Source organism: Ambystoma mexicanum, chromosome 2p, assembly GCF_040938575.1.
Source record: "Ambystoma mexicanum isolate Mex_15411 chromosome 2p, UKY_AmexF1_1, whole genome shotgun sequence".
Lineage (NCBI taxonomy): Eukaryota > Metazoa > Chordata > Amphibia > Caudata > Ambystomatidae > Ambystoma > Ambystoma mexicanum.
Genome location: NC_090923.1, coordinates 52,283,122 through 52,301,477, shown reverse-complemented (window position 1 = coordinate 52,301,477; position 18,356 = coordinate 52,283,122). Strand labels below are relative to the sequence as shown.

The 18,356-nt window shown below is 45.7% G+C and overlaps 1 protein-coding gene across 5 annotated transcripts in view; it reads right to left on the bottom strand.

The window, feature by feature from the left end:
* SETD5 (SET domain containing 5) overlaps positions 1–18,356 on the bottom strand; it is an 875,459-nt gene that overhangs the window by 588,620 nt on the left and 268,483 nt on the right. For all 5 annotated transcript variants that reach the window (XM_069643234.1, XM_069643237.1, XM_069643236.1 and 2 more), the window contains exon 4: positions 9,336–9,519. In XM_069643234.1, the coding sequence (XP_069499335.1) occupies positions 9,336–9,406 (71 nt within the window). In that variant the 5' untranslated portion in view covers positions 9,407–9,519. The remainder of the gene's footprint in view (positions 1–9,335; positions 9,520–18,356) is intronic.

The following is an 18,356-nucleotide window of genomic DNA, read 5'->3' as shown; positions in this document are numbered from 1 at the left end:
GCGTCTCCTCTTCCTGCTGCCACCGAAACGAAAAACTGATTAGTCTTTCTAAGTGGTCGAGTTCTTTCCATGTAGAACATGACAGCTCTGCGTACATCCATCTCTCTCAGGCTTGAAGGATTCTGAAAGAACGTTGGTAGTTCTATCGACTGGTTCACATGGAACTTTGGTAATGAATTTAGGTGCAAATCTAGGGTGAGTGCGCAGAACCACCTTATCTTTGAACTGTTACAAAGGAATCTAGGATTGAGAGCGCTTGTAGGTCACTTACCCTCCTGATGGAGGTAATCACTATCAAAAAAGCAGTCTTAAGGGTGAAGTCTTTAAGACTTGCCTTGTGCATAGGCTGAAAAGGAGCCCCCATAAGCCTAGTCAACACCACGTTTAGGTCCCATCCGGGAGCTGGGTTAGAAATGGGAGTGTGAATTCTCTTCAATCCCTTTATGAAAGCTTTAATAACTGATATCTTCCACCATGACACTTTCTGTTGTGATGTCGTGTAGGCTGAAAGTGCAGCTAGGTGCACCTTTATGGAGTTGAAAGTAAAGTAAATGAGTTTGGTATAAAACTGTGTGTGGGAGGGAAGTTAATAGGGTTAATGCTCTGAGTTGCACGAGATGACAAACAATTTCCATTTACTGGAATAGCAGTATCTGCTGGTCGGTTTTCTTGCTTCCCTGAGCATGTCCATGCATCTGAGGGAGTTGCAAGTGTCCAAACTATGACCTCAGGAGCAAGGCCGCTAAGTTCAATGTCTGCGGGCATGGGTGAAGCGTCTCCCCTCCGTCTTGCGACATGTAGTACGGGCAAGGCTGTTTGACTGGAGGAGATAGGGACATCTCGATCAGATAAGCGAACCAGGGTTGGCGGGCCCACATGGGGGCCACCAGCATCATCGCGACTGGTTCCTGGTGCATCTTGTGCATAATCTTGTTTAGACGGAGAGGGGGGGGGCTGGGGGGGTTGGTGTAGACAAATTTCCCTGACCATGTTAACCAGAGTCCGTACCGCTTGGAACGGTTCTAGGGGTACCTGGAGTCGTAATCTTGGCATTGAGCGTTCTCCAGAGTTGCGAAAAGATCCATCTCTGGGAATCCCCATTCTACGAAAACAGATGTCTGTGTAATCCCCATTCGTACTCCGTGGGCAACGGAAAGTCTCTGCTGAGTACGTCTGCCAGAAGATTGAGGTCCCCTGGAACATGTTCTGATAACAGGAACATGTTGCGTTTGAAAGCCCACTTCCAAATGTTCAGGGACAGTTTGGCTAACCCCCTGGTTTGTTCAGATAGTAAACTGGCGTAGCTCTGGTGGTATGATGTCCTCTCCCCTGTTATCACCCCAGGAGGCGTTTGTCTGCAATGTTGAAACAAGGTATTGGCTATTGAGTGGGCTGGATTGGTCCCACCTTCAACCTCCTGATGCCCAAATCCTCTTCTGGCTCACCTTTGAGTTTTGTGAGGTTGGCTCTCCGTCCTGCTCGACTTTCAGCAGGGGCGCAGTAAGCTCAGTCTTTCCCCGGACCCAGTTACTTCACTGGTCCAGAGTGGCTGTTGCAGTGTCTGGAATATCTGGATTAAGCAGGTAAGTCTCTTTGCCAATGGCTTGTTATAGGTGCTCAATAGCTTTATTTCCCAAGGTTTAAACGTGTTGTGTCTTTCTTGCAGGCGCAATTTCGTACAGAGGTTTGGATGAAGAATTGACTCTTTCTAGGATGCAGGTTACCTCCAGGTGAGTATTAGCGTGGGTGGGTGGCGCAGAATGGCTGAATTGTTCTTTTTCGTGCGCGACTAACCTGCTGTCTGTTCCTTCTGTGCAGGCCTGGCCCCAGGATGATGAATGGAAGAACCGCTTTGACGTATTCTGGAGGAATGAAGATTCCCGGGTGAGTATTGGATGCCTGCGCGGATGCCCTCTTCCCAACAAGGACGGCGATCCGAAGATCAGCTGAAGGCGAGACCGATGGATGAGAATTGCAGGTAAGGCCTTTGTCACTGTAACAACACCTGTTCTCTTTCTTCTTTCAGGCACCGAGGGATGGAAATCTCAGAACGGGCGTGGCTGTAGAAGCTCGAGGACAGAGCAGACACGGTGAGCGTTACGCTGCAGGAGTGCAGAATAACGTGAAGCCTGTTCTGCCTGCAGGGTGTGGCTTAAATAGCCTTGCAAGTAGTTCCAGGCAAGTAGTCCCTTAACCGCACCCTGCCTGTCAGGTAAAGTAGTCCCTCGGTCACGCCCTGGATATGCAGAAAGGCCCAGCCTCACTAGGCTGAGTAAGTAGTCCATATGGCTCAAACCATCTTATGAGCCTAGCGCCAACAGCACCAGGACTGAGTCCAGGAGGTACTGGGACACTCCTTTGGGGCTTCATAAGCCCTATTGGGTGTCAATGAATGGGATGGACCCATCAGTTCCAGGGGTTTTTGGAGCATGCACCATGACACCTACCGTGTAAGAGACGCATCTGTGGTTAGAGTGGCTTCCACTGCGGGGGTGGTAAAGGATTTCCCTTTCAAGAGGTTGTCCCTCGACCACCACTGCAGCAAGATGAGGAGGGCCGGCGAGACGACCACTAGAACCTCCCACTGTCCGCTGGCCTGACACTACTGGCTGTTGAGCCACTCTCGCACTGGGTGCATGCGCGTGAGGAACCAAGTAGATATAGGACGCCATCATTCCTAGTAGTCGCATAGCCTTGCGTACAGTCACCTTTCGACTGGCTACATAAGGAGGAATCTGAAACATGTTTTGGGCCCTCGCGTTGGAAGGGAAGACAAGGCCGACCTTTGTTCGAATTAGAGACCCTAGGAACTGTTTGACCTGACTGGGGTCTAGGCTGGATTTTTTCTCGTTGATCGATCTTTTATTCAGTCTGGGATTCTCTATCGTCTTTTGGGTATTTGACAGACATGTTTCGTAAGAGTAACCTGTCATGAGCCAGTCGTCGAGGTAAGGATAGACCGGGATGGATTGCCTGCGCAGATGTGCTGCTGCCACCGCTAGTACTTGTGTAAATACCCTTGGTCTAGATGCTATGCCGAAGGGTAGTACTTTGAACTGATGATGCTAGTCTAGTATCATAAATCTGAGGTATTCTCTGTGCGCTGGCAACATTGAAATATGAAAGTATGCATCTTTCACGTCCAGTGTTACCATGTAATCTCCTTGTGAAAGCAGTGGAATTACTTCCTGCAGTGTGACCATGCAGAATTTGTGGTATTACAAATTTGTTTGCTGGGCGCAGTTCTAAAACAGGGCACATGGTTAGATCCTTTTGGGGTACAAATACGTACACTGGATAAATACCTTCTTTAACCTGTGACAGAGGTACGATTTCTATGGCTCATTTCTCCTGTAGTGTCTCGACTTCCTGCTGAAGAATGCAAAGACCGTCTGGTGTCAGTAGTCTTGCTTATGGCGGTCTGAATGTTGGGGACCGGTTGAACTCTATATAGTACCCGTGGGCCATGGTCTTTAGCACCTACTGGTCTGTAGTCATGCCTGATGAAACAATGTTAGCCGGCCTTCAATCTTAAGGTCATTTCGAACCTGGGGCCGGGGAGCCTCTAGGGGTAGAATTCCGGCATCTTCCTTTGCCACAGCGCTGACCCCTTTGGGGATACGGGGTGGTGTATCCGCTATTTCCCTGTGTAGAATTCCAATTGTTTACCGAGGAGTATTGTTGAAGCGTTGGCCACGAAAAAGCCGCTTGGACCCAGATCCTTCTTGTAGAAGGTCTTTGTGTAATCTGGTCCAGTGTTTTTAAGGTGTCATGCTCCTTTTTTGCAGTCTTGTGGGCCTCATCGACCGCCTTCCCAAACAGATTGGATTCTTCCACGGGTTGATCAGTGACGCGCAAGTCTCTGGCTTGAATCCAGAGTTCCGTAGCCACGCATGTCTCTTCAGAAGTGTGCCCTGAGCAAGGGATCGACCAGCCGTTTCTGCAGAATTCAAAGTATTCTTAAGAATGCTACGGTTACCTGTCTGCCCTCAGTGAGAGTGGTAAGGAGACAAGTACGTAGGGAATCAGGAACCTCCTGTATGCCTTCCTGTAGTAAGACTCACTGGGCATCGGCGTAGCTGGCCAACAAGGTGGTGGCAATGCGCGTTGCGAACGCCGCTGCGACCATGATCCTTTTCCCAATGGCGTATAGCTGTTTACCCTCCTTACCAGGGGGTGCCTCGCCTGTTGACAAAGGGACCCCTGCCCGCTTTCGTGTAGTAGTCCCCACCAGGGAGTCTGGGGTGGAATGACCCGATATATAGAGGGTCTGATGAAGGACAAAGTTTTTCTATTCGCGGGTTGACACCTCTTGTGAGAGCAGGTGTTGATACGGAGGGTGCCAGACGTTTTTTGATTGAATTGAGGAGGGTAATAGACTAGTTGGCCGGCGGTTACTCCGTAATGATGTCCTCCACGAAGTCCGCTTCGGGGACCGCTTCATCTGTAGCAATTTTGAAGTGATCAGCTACTTTATGGAACATTACGTTAAAAGTCAACTGGTCATCCACTGGCGAGGATTGTTGCATAGTGGGAGTGGACTGGAGAGTCCAGAGACAGGGCATCAGGGTCTTGATCCGGGCACTGCCATGGTTGAGGGTCACCCACATCTGGGTTCTCTTCCCACCCATTTATGGGATCATGCATGTCCTCAGGGTTGATGCATTGCTCATCCTGAGTGTCAGCAGGAATGTCCTCCTGAGTTAGGTCATAATTGTATATATTCTCTTCTAAAGAGGGGTAAAAAAAAGTCTTGACAATGTTGCTTTGGGGTCCACAGGGCTCTAATCCCTTGGCCTCCTTGGTGTAGGTTGTTCTGAATGGGAAACAAACCTGTCCAGCCTTTCCATACAGTTCTCAAACTTTTCTCTAGTCCAAACCGAGAACCTAGAATGGTCAGGAGGTGGAAAAGGGTCCTGATCGTGTGCATCCGTCGAAAAGAGTCGAGATTTTCGTCTCATCGGGAATAGCTCTTCGCCCTCAGAACTCCTGAGGTACCGACAGAGGTGAGCTGTCTGCTTCTCTTTCGACTTATGGGTGGGTTCCTGTACACCTCCCCCCCTTAAGACATCCTTTGACCTCGGTGGATCCTTTAGCCTTTCCGTGGTCCTCGGCGCATCCCCGGGTTGCACCTTCTGAGAATCGGCGGCAGCAACTCTAGCTGTCAGCAACATCCTCCGTGGTCGGCAGGTGTGTAGCTTCAGCCTGCGATTGCGAGGGGGCCCTCTTTGCCAGCGCTGGGGCCTTGTCCTCAGCGGCTGCCTTTTTTGGCGGTGCCGAGCCTCATCTTCTGCGACCGCCTTCTTCGGCGGAACCAGAATCCAATCGTTGCCGGACGCCTTCTTGAGATGTGTCTCAACGGAACCTGGTATATTAGGGGTAGTGCCCTTTGTTTTCGTTGGCCCGGTAGCTATGCGCACTTGCGGCTGCTGGGAGGGCTGCCGATCCGGACGGTCGGTGGGTGCCGCCGGAGCTTCCGGTGTACCCATTGGCGCTGAAGTCTTCTTCGACCTGGCCCAAGATTGACTTGGGGGTTGTGTGCTTTGTGCCGTGTACATTTTCGTCTTTGTCGCCGGGGTGCGACTTCCCCATAGCAGTGCCTAAGCCATGCCTAGTGGGGCTGGGGAAAGACCATGCAGAACGCAAGCGTTTTTTATCGAAAGGTCAACAACCTCCGGTTCGGAGGTATGATCATCACTCTTGCAGTCACATTCGGTGGCTGCGGCAGCGGGAGAAAATGTGGCCTTTGGCATACCGTAGGCCGCCCACCGCTTGACTCTACGCTCCTTTAATGCCTTAGGACGGGACGAAGGAGCTTACAAGCCGTGCATCCTTCCTTGGGATCAAGGGGCAAGCACAGGTAACACTGTCTGTGCCCATCTTTCCGAGGGAATTTGCTCCTACAATTAGGGCAAAACCTAAATGGAGTCTTCTCCATAGCTGAGGATGTGTAGAGCGACGAAGACCGAAGGGGAAGAGGAAGGAAATGGAAAGGCATTGTCAATTTGTATAGAAATGTCCACCCCGATCCCACTCTCACTACTTTATAGGCCGGCGGAAAGCCCGGCCACGTGATCGGCAGCGCCGATTGGATCACCGTCCGTCGCGTTCTTGAAGGTCTTCGGCGGAGGTTTGCAGCAGCTGTCGAAATAAGGCATGGATAGGGCGATATGGATATTTTATATAATTATTTGACCAAAGATCGATGGAATAAGCAAAGTCTTTGACGAGCTCTGCATCAAGGCAACCAGTATGCTGGGCGGAAAACAAATCTGAAGGCCCTTGACGCGTGAGGGTTCTTGGGTACACTGCACGTCACATAGGGATAGTGTACCAGGAACGCCCATGTCGACGTCCCCTTTTGATTCGAAATACAAGATGCAATACTCTGCGGTGACCACTGGATGTCAGACCATATGCACAGCATGTGATACTAAGCAGATTAACAATCCATCAGAAACAAAGCTACAGCAGACAAATGTAGGCAGACCACCGTCTACATTGAAACAACCTAAAATATTCACAGCTCCACACTTGAATAGGGGAGTTAAATTTTTCATGTACTTTAAGTGTTATATGCTCAATTAACTGTCTCATACCATGCTTGTCTTGATTTAGGAGAAAAAAAAACAGTATTCGGAAAACTGGTTTGAAACATTTCCAAGTCAACACACATACACTGGCCAAGGATCAGCAATGTTAGGTTTGCAGTAAAAACGTGTTTAAGATCGAATAATTAATAGGAGCATTTATAAGGCTTAGTATTTTTGAGTGCACTGTCTTTGTAGAAAGGAAATGAATGCTTGTGTGGACTGAATTTAGTGAGAATATAGACGGGTAAATTAATTGTATTAACAATTTGGTTTTGGTATTTCTCATGGCAATGATTTCCAGGGTGAAGCTGGAGACCTTAGTTTAAAGTTACTTTATTCTTTTAAATAAAGTAACATGTATGACTACCACAGTCTATTCCTTGCCCAAAATTGTGGGGTGGATTGTATACATGGGTATGCAAAACCAGTATGCCACGCTTCAAATGAACCCAATATAAAAAAAAAAAAATATATTCCTACAAAGTGCTTGTTTGCGTTGGATTTAGAGGAGCTGCTCAGGTACAGTTGGTTTAACATCACACCAAACTGCTCATGGAGAGGGACAGAAATAGGCTAATGCTCAACTCCCCCTTTCACCAAAGAGTTGGATTTCTAGATTCCAACTCCGCTTCTAGAATGGCAGTGGAGCAGAATTAGAAGTAAGCTTTCACTCTCCATTTAACTGGTCAGTCTAGCTCCAGCTGTCTGTTGTAGATGCACCTCAAACCTGACTGTTCTGCTTCCTCAGGCTTAGGTTCTCTGAGTCCATGCTTGCAGGGCCTGAAGTTCTGCATACTCAAACTCTATCATTGAGAGTTCAAGTGATGGGGTTACAAATGATTACGCAGTGTTGCAGACTATCCCCTCATAATTTTGAAAGCTGTTAAGTCACTTTTTCCTAACAACTTTTAAGTGGTCGCCCCATGCTTTAAAGAGTTCAGCAGTACCAAAATCGCCACACCTCCATACACATCCACTTCAACAGCGTCTAGGTTCTGAAATCTGATGCTTTGCAAATGGTTAACAAGTGTACTTTACATACTGCTGTACTTAATTTCATTCTTTAGGGTGTACTAACGTACAAGCAACAGGGAGGCTCAAGAATTCGTGGAAATCGTTGAGGATAGCAGCCAGAAATAAGACCGGAATAGCTTTTTCGTTTTCACTTTGACCTACAATGCACAAAGGGCCATACAGACCAGGCTCTGTGTAGTCGCTTGCAAATATCACTCCCGAATAAAAGCGTTCCTTCGGTCATTACCGGAACCATTTTCCCCATGAGAAAAGCATGCAGATTGTGGCGGTTACTGCTGGCCAGGCTTTGGCGTCTAAAACTGCAATTCTGGAATTTTATAAAGGCACAGGTGTTCTGAAGCATGGAGCTTATTGTTTAAATAAAGTTGCTGTCTCTAAAAGAAACATGAAGTCTCACAATAAAAAGTACATTGCTGAACATAGGCACCAAGCCGTATTAGCAGAAACTCTGCTCATAATATTCAAGGTGCTTGTGGCAAAAATGGCAAGTGGCTAACTGAGCTGCATGGACTGTGGGTACACTGTAGCTTCATTTTTTGTGTGCAATTTCTTATACCTTCCCAGAGATTAATGTCGAAGAGTGGACCGTCTACCAAGAATCTATTTCAAACTGGACAACAGCATTTAGATTACATCATCCACAAGGCAGGCATACAGACAAATATTTTGCTTTCACCCCTGAACTCATCCTGCATCACTGTATCCCAACTGTCACTAGAAGGAACTGAATTATTTAAAGACCACCCAGCTCTGAACTACCACACTGACATGTTATGTCCTACCCCCCCCCCCCCGAAAGGCCCACAATGGTAGTCTTCACCCTCAAACAGTGTTCCTCACGACCAATACATGCAAGCAAACATCCTAAACAACCCTTACCTGGGTGGACTCCTTCAATTCCTTTTCTCCCTCTGACAAATTACTTAAGTGTGCTACCTGTACCCTTCACAAACTCCCAGGATAATCATTCGCCTCTACACATTTCCAAACACAGCAGGGATGCAAAATAGCAAACTATTCAGATTCCTGGTATTCATTGGCAAACCAGCTTCACTTTGCCTGGGCTCTCACACTTTGCCCTCTACATGCCCCACTCCAAGATCCCAATTATTAAACACCACCCTCCGTTCCACCATACAACATCTTCCAACCTTATACTCCACCACTGGAACTCCTTACGTCATGATCGTAAGCAGATTACCAAACTAGCTGTTTCAAAAGCACCTCTTATCGAAGGAAGGGTGCACAGAAAAATATGGCCATCACTTGTTGATTTCAGATTTCCCTCCCCAATCCTCCACTGTAGCCATTTGTATAAACTGACGATTGTAAATAGGCCTATTAATATAAAATCTATAGCAGACTGTCACATGCATTTAATGTTACCATCTGCACGCCAAACACAAAGCTGCATCGCATTCAAATAGAATGTGAAAGATTTTGTGGTATCATGGATGTGAATCAGCAAGACTGAATGAAGTAGTACGCTGGGATACAAAGACAATATCCATAGACTGCACATCATTATTGAATTACATTGATGGGAATACAGCTTTTCGCAGGTATATGTCCTCCCCGCGCCGCCAACCCCACCTAGGGTTACACATCACTACATGGAGTGGATGCAGCACATAGTTAAACTATGCATGTGGTAACTACCCATGCTGTATGGCAGAGGCCACAGCAGGAGCATATAAGTCTACTTACTCTGATCCGGCAGCCATGTCGGAGTAGGATGTATCTGGTGTGGTGACTCCCAGAGGAATTGCAATGCTCATGACGTCCGGCACTGCGGTCAGGGGGGATCACAGGGTCGGAATTGCAGCAACTGTCCACACCGAGGGCGTGAAGCCGCAGGCCCTCAACCGATACGTCACAAACATGAGGATACCTGCCAACGGGAAGCACATACCTCCAGTTAGTCACAAAATCATTGCATGAAGTAACTGGAATGGTTGGTTCATTTGTTTTATGACATTTAAGGGCTAGGACAGCACATTTGCATGAAATCTGATATTTTGTAAATAAGGCTATTGAAAGAGCATACGCAACTAACTTGCACAAGTGGCCGAAAGAGAGGGTTTACTTTCAGAGCATCACATATTACGTTTTTCCTCTTGCAAGATATTTTCTACCACCCATTCATGCTCCGGTCTACTCAATAGGGGAGATTTCAGGCACTCAAATTATAAGACTATTAGTCTATATCCTTTTCAGATCTAACCAAGTGTCCTAAAGATCTCTGCAGAGTGAGTCGATGTCAAATACTAATCAGAAGAGCAAGCAGAGTACAGTTCAAACATTTACACTTGCTTCCAATGTCCCATTGGACATGTCCTCTACCAATGCAATTTCTGTCAAATGTCAATCAGCCTGAGAAAATGAAACTGCCATCATTGCCCATTTGAAGAGCTAGAGCTCACCGTCCGGATGGGTTATGCAGCACCCTCTTTAAAAAAGAACCTCCTGTATGTTATTTTAGGCAAAACAGGACAAGAAATAAACTTGTATGAATTGGAGTTAAAAATATTTTTCAAAGAGCTTCTAGCTGGACGCAAATTACAGTTTAACTGCCCTATTAAATGCTTCATCAAAAAAAACTGAAAGAAATTGTGAAATATCTAGAATGAACGAAAACAGGTTTAATCTTAATTGGGTCAAGTAGCAGTTATAAAACACTGTCCAGTGGGACCAACAAAATAATTTTATTTGAAGGGGGGAAAAAAAATCTCAATATTTATACTACCCAGGGGGTGGATATTGATAAACCTTTAGAAGGAAACCACTCGTAATGTAACGGTTTTCAGATTTATCCTTCTAGACACTAAGAACATCGTAGGAAGTTGTCTGAAAAAACAAAATTCAGATATTTTATGACTTATCAAACTAACATTGTGGAGCCCCCCACACCCTCCATGACTTATCACAGTAGGAGTGGAACAGAGTAAGATCTGAAAACTGGGAACGTATAAGAAATAAAATGAACTAAATTACGAATTGCTCTTGATATGGAGTGAGTAGAGGGACAGGTAAAAACCATGGTACCTATTATGTTCTGTGTAAACATGAAAAAAAGGCTTCTCGTTGAAAAGTCGGAATGTTTTAGGACCAGCTGGATCTAAATTTCAATTTAATCTGAGATTTTAATATGTGTGATGGTTTTAATTTCTGCTAAATACATTTTGTATGCAGGTAATGTGATGTTAGACATTGGTTCAGTATGTTATGAATTAATCGAGATGAATGTGTATAAAAGGTTTGATACAGCAAATCTAGAGTGAGCCATATAATTTGCCATTTGATGTTATTGGTAGCAATATTTACATAATTGTGTATCACAACTGATGACTTACTGAACATTCAATATAAAGTGAATAAGGATACAATCTAAATTTGCAAGCATGTGCCTCTATAAGACAGTAAGCATATGCACATCACGTCTCCTTGCTACTTCCAGTTTTGTTCAAGGTAATCTTTTACATTCAGATGAAAGTAGCATTCTACTCTACATAGTCCTACAACTTCTCATTTGATCCATTCAAAAACATACACAGCACACACACCTCCACAATCACTTAACTGACAACCCTCTCAAAATAGGAAGGCTGATAGGGATACATGTTTTTGAAACATCACACCATGTTGTAAACTTCTCTCCCATTGTAATCCCACATTTTTTCTTTAATACAGTGTCCATGCCTTTTCTGGATACTCTGACAAGGACCTGTGAAATATGTTACCACTTGTCCCCAATATACTATAAAGCAGTATGCCAGGTTGGGTAGGTGTGCAAAATAACCAGAAAGCAGTCCAACTGATAATGGATGTTGGAGATTTCTTGCATTCTAGCTGAGACATACCTCTTCAGCGAATATTATAAAAAAGTATGGAAATCTCAAATGATGTGATAATGAAATGTAAAGGTATTTACTCACATTACGAAATTTATACAGTAATGTGTAGTACAGAAAAAGTCACAACAGCTTAAGAACTTGGGTCAATCTAATCTGAAGACGCTTAAAAAAAGATTCAAACTATAAACTAAAACAGTAACTGATCAATTGGGTCTCAAGTAAAAGGAATGTATCAAATATGTTGAAACATCACCTGTGAAATAGTTACTTATGTTACACATGGGTTTTGAAACTAGGCGTTTCTTGGAGCGGTTTTGAAAATTTCCTTTCCAATATGAAGGACAATGTGTGCATCTATAGCAATTAAATTATTAACTGGATTGTTTGACCAAAAATAACAATCAACCTCTTTGAAGGATTCATTTTTCTCAGAAAAAAATGAATTCTCCATCTCTCTGGGAAATAAATACTTGCAAGTAGTGATTATTAATTTCACAACACTGTTAATTTGCATAATAGATATTTCTACTGAGATCGTAAATTCGATTTTGCTAAGTAGTTTCTCTCTTAAATGTATGATCCTAATTGCATTTCACAATTGATTTGCACTCATTTTTGACTTGCGCAAAATAACCTTCTATACTTCTATATTTAGAAACATACATCTTTTTACAAATCACAAACTTACATCCCTCTTTTCAGGCGAGACATTCGTAGCCATCTTTCACATCCCAATCTATGCTGCATGACTTATTTGCAATGGTATTCTACTCCACATTTTAATTTGTCAAGTGATTATCCCAGTACAGGAACGCCGGTTTTCAAAGAATATTCAGGGTAACCACATGCAAACTGCTGAAAATGGAAGCAAGATCTTGTTTTATATTCCTTTTTCAGTACCACTACTGCTGAAACGCTCTGAAGCTAGCATCAATGGACCTGAAACAGTTTTACACAATTCTAACCAACCATACTTGGTAACCGAGCTAAGCAAAGCCTAAGGAATCTGCTGTAAAGAACAAACATACATAAATCTTGTCAATAGATTGCCCACACATGCAGGTACAAAAATATAATTAGCAACACATACTAAGTGTTTAAGTTAAAGATGTACAATGCCTTTGACCTAAATGGGAATCACATCACCATTTGGAATTAGCAGTTTCAACAATGAAAAAAACCCACCAAATTGGGGCTCATGGGGTAGCCCATACACCTTAAAATGCTATGAAGCAGTGACAGTCCATAGAAGCTTAATTTATAGTTCCAATCCCAAACTTAAGACAAGTGTTCAATGAGATTCAATCCAAGTGACCTCGTTTAAACTACTGTGGGGGAGGATGGGTTAAGTTCTCCCATAAGGAGCAAAGTGGATCCATGCAATAGATCACATTAGTCAGAGACCCAAATCATAGGATAGCAAGTTCAGGTTCTCTGCAAAAAAATTCCTATGCATAGAGAGAATCACAACTTTTGATGTGTAGTCAAAGACAAGCACACTAAAACGTGCTCTGTCGAAGTCAAAGTACAAAATTGTCAAGGTGTAACATATAAAAAACAGCAGTGTTACAATTGGGGCCGTGTCCTCTTAAATTACTAACCTTTAACAATTGCCCAGTGCTACCCAAAAAATGAATATAAGTTAAGCCAGGAAGGGAAGACCGAAACAAAATCTCCCTTCCTCTTCAAAATCAGGTCAGGGTCTCAGTTGGGAGATATGCTCTGGGTCACATTGCAGTGGATAAGAAACTGCAAGAGACACGCATTACTCACTGTAATAGCATTTCTGATTTTATCTGCTTAGATTCACATGCTCTATAGTCTGACATCTAGTAGTAATCACGGAGTACTGCACCTTTTTTTCAAAGGTCAAAAGGGGACGTAGGCATGGTTGTGACTAACTCAATCCCCAACTTGACGTGCAGTGTATCCAAAATCCGTCAGGCGCAGAGGTCCCTCCAATAGCGTTTTTTCTGCTGTGAGCAAAGAAACGAACTGTCTTAGCACTGCTTGTCCCACCTGAGAATCAGACCTAGAGTGTCTATCTAGGCAGTAGTGCTGTGTAAAGGTGTGTACAGAACTCCAGGTTGCTGCTTCACAAATAGACAAGAACATTCCCAATTAATGCTATGGTAGCCCCTGTGCCCAGAGTAGAGTGCTCTAGGCATGAAGGCCAGGTCTTTTAGCAAGAGTGTAGCACAGTATGATGCAGTTGACAATCCACTTTGAGATCGCCGATTTAGAGACAGGGTCTCCTTCTCCACCAGCTGCCACTGAAACTAAGAATTGGTTTGTCTTCCTTAGTGACTTAGTCTTGTCCAGATAATAGATAATTGCTCTCCTCCCATCTAATGTGTGGAGGCTTCTTTCTGCCATGTTAGTGGGGTTTTGGAAAAAGGTGGGTAGTTCTATGGACTTGTTTGCACTGAACTTTGAAATAAATGTTGGAGCATTTCTTGGGTGAGTGCGCAGAACCACCTTATATTTGTGAATCGTGGCAAAAGGGTCTTCAAGTAAAGGGCCTGCAATTCACCAACTCTCCTTATTGAGGCGCTCACCACCAGGAAGGTGGTCTTGTAGCTTTTCTACCATGCCCATTCTGTCACGTCTGAGGGCCCCCCCCCCACCCCGCTCCAGTTCCCTCCTTGCACTGCGCGTTTCTCCCTTCCATCCTTCAACCCATTTCTCCTCCACTCCTGGCAGAAGTCTGTAACCGCACCAAGCAGAACATCTCCAAACAGCCCAGTTCCTCTCGCCACCCCCTCAATCCTCCAAGCAAACTACTCTGCCGAAGACCTGCAACCAACCACTCGTCCCGGTCCCCACCCAACCGCCATCTTCTACGCAACCCTTAACTGTATCCTTCCCCCTGACCAAATCCATCCAGTCAGTCACACTGTGACCCAATCCACCCTCTCCCTGCCATCACAACTAACCCACCGGCCACACTGACCAGCCCTGCCATTCCGGGACATCAGGAAAAATACTGCCCCCACAACTTCCCACAAAGTCACCGGCCCTCGTTTCAATGGCCACTCCGTGGCCCAAAAACAAACATTAACCACTGAGAATGCAAATCACATCCATCACAGAAACTTAGTTCTTGGACGACCTCAAAACAAATGCACCCAAAGCATTCCCACTTGACTCACTCATCACCCACAACAGACCAACTAGGGGAGGCAGACTAGCCATCTTCCACAAACTACGCATCTCCATCACCTACAATGAAACAACCATGCACAGCTAACTGCAAATCCCTTCTAGTCAAACCCCATCCCCTGCCCACTCTTTCGCACAGCTTCACACTAGTCTACAGGCTCCCCCGCCCCTAGACATGACGGACATTTCGCCAACAGCCTATGCGACTAACTAAAGGTCACATTAGTTAACCACCCTGCACTCACCCTACTAGCAGACAAATATCTGGTTGGACATAACCAACAACTTGATGACTACCACCCCAGCTAAATAGCCTAGAGGCACTCAACCATACCCATTAGGTCGCAAAACCCACACACACTGCTGGCCACACGCTGGACACTATTTTCAGCTACTCAGACCTCATTTCCACATCCACCCCAAAATTCCTTATCTGACGAGACCACTCTGTCATAAACTCTCTTGTGTCACTGCCGTCAACCCCATGACCACCTCTAGCCCTACATCTCTGTTTAAGTGCTGGAACAAGGTCAAGGTAGTACCGGACGTGGCGGAAGTGCTGCTACGTGGCCAGCCCTCCCTCCTGGCCACAGGACCACCCATACCCATAGAGCTCTAACTCTTGGCTAAATGACTTCCTCCTTCCCCTAACACCCTACAAGTCCACACCCTCACGCAAAGAACCTACCCACAAATGGTTCACCACTGACCTGAAGACTCAAACCCCATGACCACTCACTCGAGTGCAAATGGCGAGCCTCTAGAACTTTGCAAAGCAAATCGCCCGCAATCACCAAAATTACAAACCAGAGACCCGAAAAGCCAAAAAAGCTCATGATAAAAGAATTCTGACCTACCGTAGCAGAAGCAAAGAGCTCCACAGTATCACAGAATTCCTGAACCCTTCCTGCACCGCAGCCCCGACTGCCTCCTCACAAACTCGCAAACCCTCTGCAACTCCCTCTGAACATTTCCACAAAACAGCCTTAGACAGAATGACCACCCTCAATGCCAAATTCTACAACTTGTCCTCCCGCCTAACACCTGCCCTACAAGAATCTACCTTCCTGGCCCCCTTCACCCACCCTCTCCTGAGAACCCTTTGTTCTGCTCTTCGAGCGAAGAGTTGGTCAAACTACTATCCAACAGCCGACCCTCTGGATCTCCTCTCAACCCATGCCCCGCCTCTCATCTCAGAAATCTTCACCTCCACTTGTGCAGGAGAACTGGCAAGATCCATCCTTAATGACTCCCTCGCCTCCAGTAACATGCCAGAACCCTTCAAAACCGTGCACATCAAACCTCTTAAAACAGCATCAATCAACCATCTCCTACCAATCAACTACAGGCCTATTTCCAACACCTGATTCTTGGCAAAGCTCATTAACTGCACTGTGTGCACAATAGTTTCGTTGAATTAAACAATCTCCTAGACTCCGTGCAATCAGGTTTCCGTCTGCACCACCAAACAAATCACACTGATCTCCATTTGGAACAACCTGAAAGTCACTGCTGACTCCAAAAGATGCGCAGCACTTGTTCCTCTTTAGCTCTCTGCAGCATTTGACACTTAAGCCCATGATCCTCATTGACAGACTGCACTCCCTAGGAATACGAGATTCAGCGCTCAACTGCATCACCTTATTCCTCACTAACAGACAGCAAATCCTCCACCTCCCCCATTTCCTCTCCACTGCATGCCCAGTGAACACTGGAGTACCCCAAGGCACATGCATCTCACACCTTCTCTTCAACCTTTGCCCAGGGTCATCCACGCACCTGCTATAACTATGCCGATGGCACAAAAATCATCGAGAATTACTAAATCTACCTCTGACCCTAGCCCTGTTCTAGCGGGCAGCCTGTCTCACTGACATTGACTGCTGAATGACTACTAACCATCTCCTAATAAACCCAAGGAAACGGAAATCATGGTATGTGGCAAAACCACTCCATTCCCGCAAACTGCCTCCCTGGCCACCCTCATTCAGGCCTCATCCCCACGATCACCATCCTGGTCAAAAACCTTGGCTACACAATGGACTCAGACCCAACTGTCACCACATCAACAATGCATCCAAAGCATGTCATTTACATTTTAGGCTTAAGAGGCGCATCTTCGCTTACCTCATCTACCCCAATAGACTAGCTGCAATTATGTCAATTGCACTGTCCAGACTTGATAATGTGAACTCCCTCTACCTGGGTGCACTGGCCTACCAACTTAAACTCCCGAAACTCAGCTACCAGACTGCGCCGCGCACTGGGATGAAGGGACTACTACTCGCCTGCTCTCTGCACCTTACACTGGCTCCCAAATGGCCGTAGAACCACCTTCAAAATCCTGTGCATCAATCACCGAGTAGTGCACAAAGCGGGATGCAAATACCTACATTAAAAGATTACGCCTTATAACCCAACCCAAACCCTAAGGTCAAGCACAGCCCTCCTCCTAGTGGTCCCTCCTCCTAGTGGTCCCTCCTCCTAGTGGTCCCTCCTCCTAGTGGTCCCTCCTCCTAGTGGTCCCTCCTCCTAGTGGTCCCTCCTCCTAGTGGTCCCTCCTCCTAGTGGTCCCTCCTCCAATTCAGCAAGGATCAGATGGTCCGCCTACGCAACCCTGGCACCAACTTTGGGGAATGCCTCCCTGCATTAGAAACAGCCAAGACTACATGGATTTCCAGTAGGCACTCAAAACCTTGCGCTTCTCCTAAAACATAAGGGACCGCACTGACAACTCGATCTACCATCAGAGCCTAGTAATGGCTTGGTAACACCTTTCAATATGGGACCCTTCAATAGGCTCTCAGGCGAGGCGATATATACCACCAACTATCTGGAGCCACTGCACTAGACTTGAAACCAGAATACTAGCAGTACTTATGTACCTAAACCATGACTGAGTTGAATCATTGACTTCCTCCACCAGTTATACACTACGCTCTATGGCCAAGCGATATCCATCTCCAATTATCTGGGTAAATTGTGCTAGACTCATAACCCAAGCACTAATAGCGCTTACGAACCAACACTGACTGAGCTTGATCATTGCCTCCTCCAGATATGCACTACGTTATCAGTCGTCCAGGAGAGGACTAACCTTGCTAATTTTACTTATATGTACCATCTTGGAGCAAAACCACATACAGAGGGTCTCTCCCCGCACATATCCTTTCTAATTCTACCCACCTGGAAATGTATTTAGAAGAATTACCGAACGAAGGCCTTCTAGCACCTATATTGAAACAATACGATTTGGGCCAGATCTGGGTGTCATCGTACAACAGACATTAAGGTTTCTCTGATAATTTGATAATCTGATCTGTCTGGTAACAGATACCTGAACTCCTTTCACGTGGGTCGCAGAAACACCTTTATTCTGATGCTTTTCTGGGATCGCTCCGTCTCTTGCTGTTCCTCATTACACTCCTGGAAGCGCTCCGGCGTTTGAGCACACCAAACTCACAATGGGACTTTGATGTGGTGCAATTATACTATTTTGAACCATAAACTAGGACAGGAATACCTGACCACCCGCTGTAAACAATTACTTGGGACCTGAATAATTTTGATCCATTAGCACTTGTGCTCAACTTTATTCCAACCTTCAAGTGAATAGACTCTGGAAATCTGACAACGAAACAGGTGAGGCAAGTACCAGCTAGGTACATCATTGTACCCAACTGTTAGACACAGCACAAACAAGGGCTTGCCA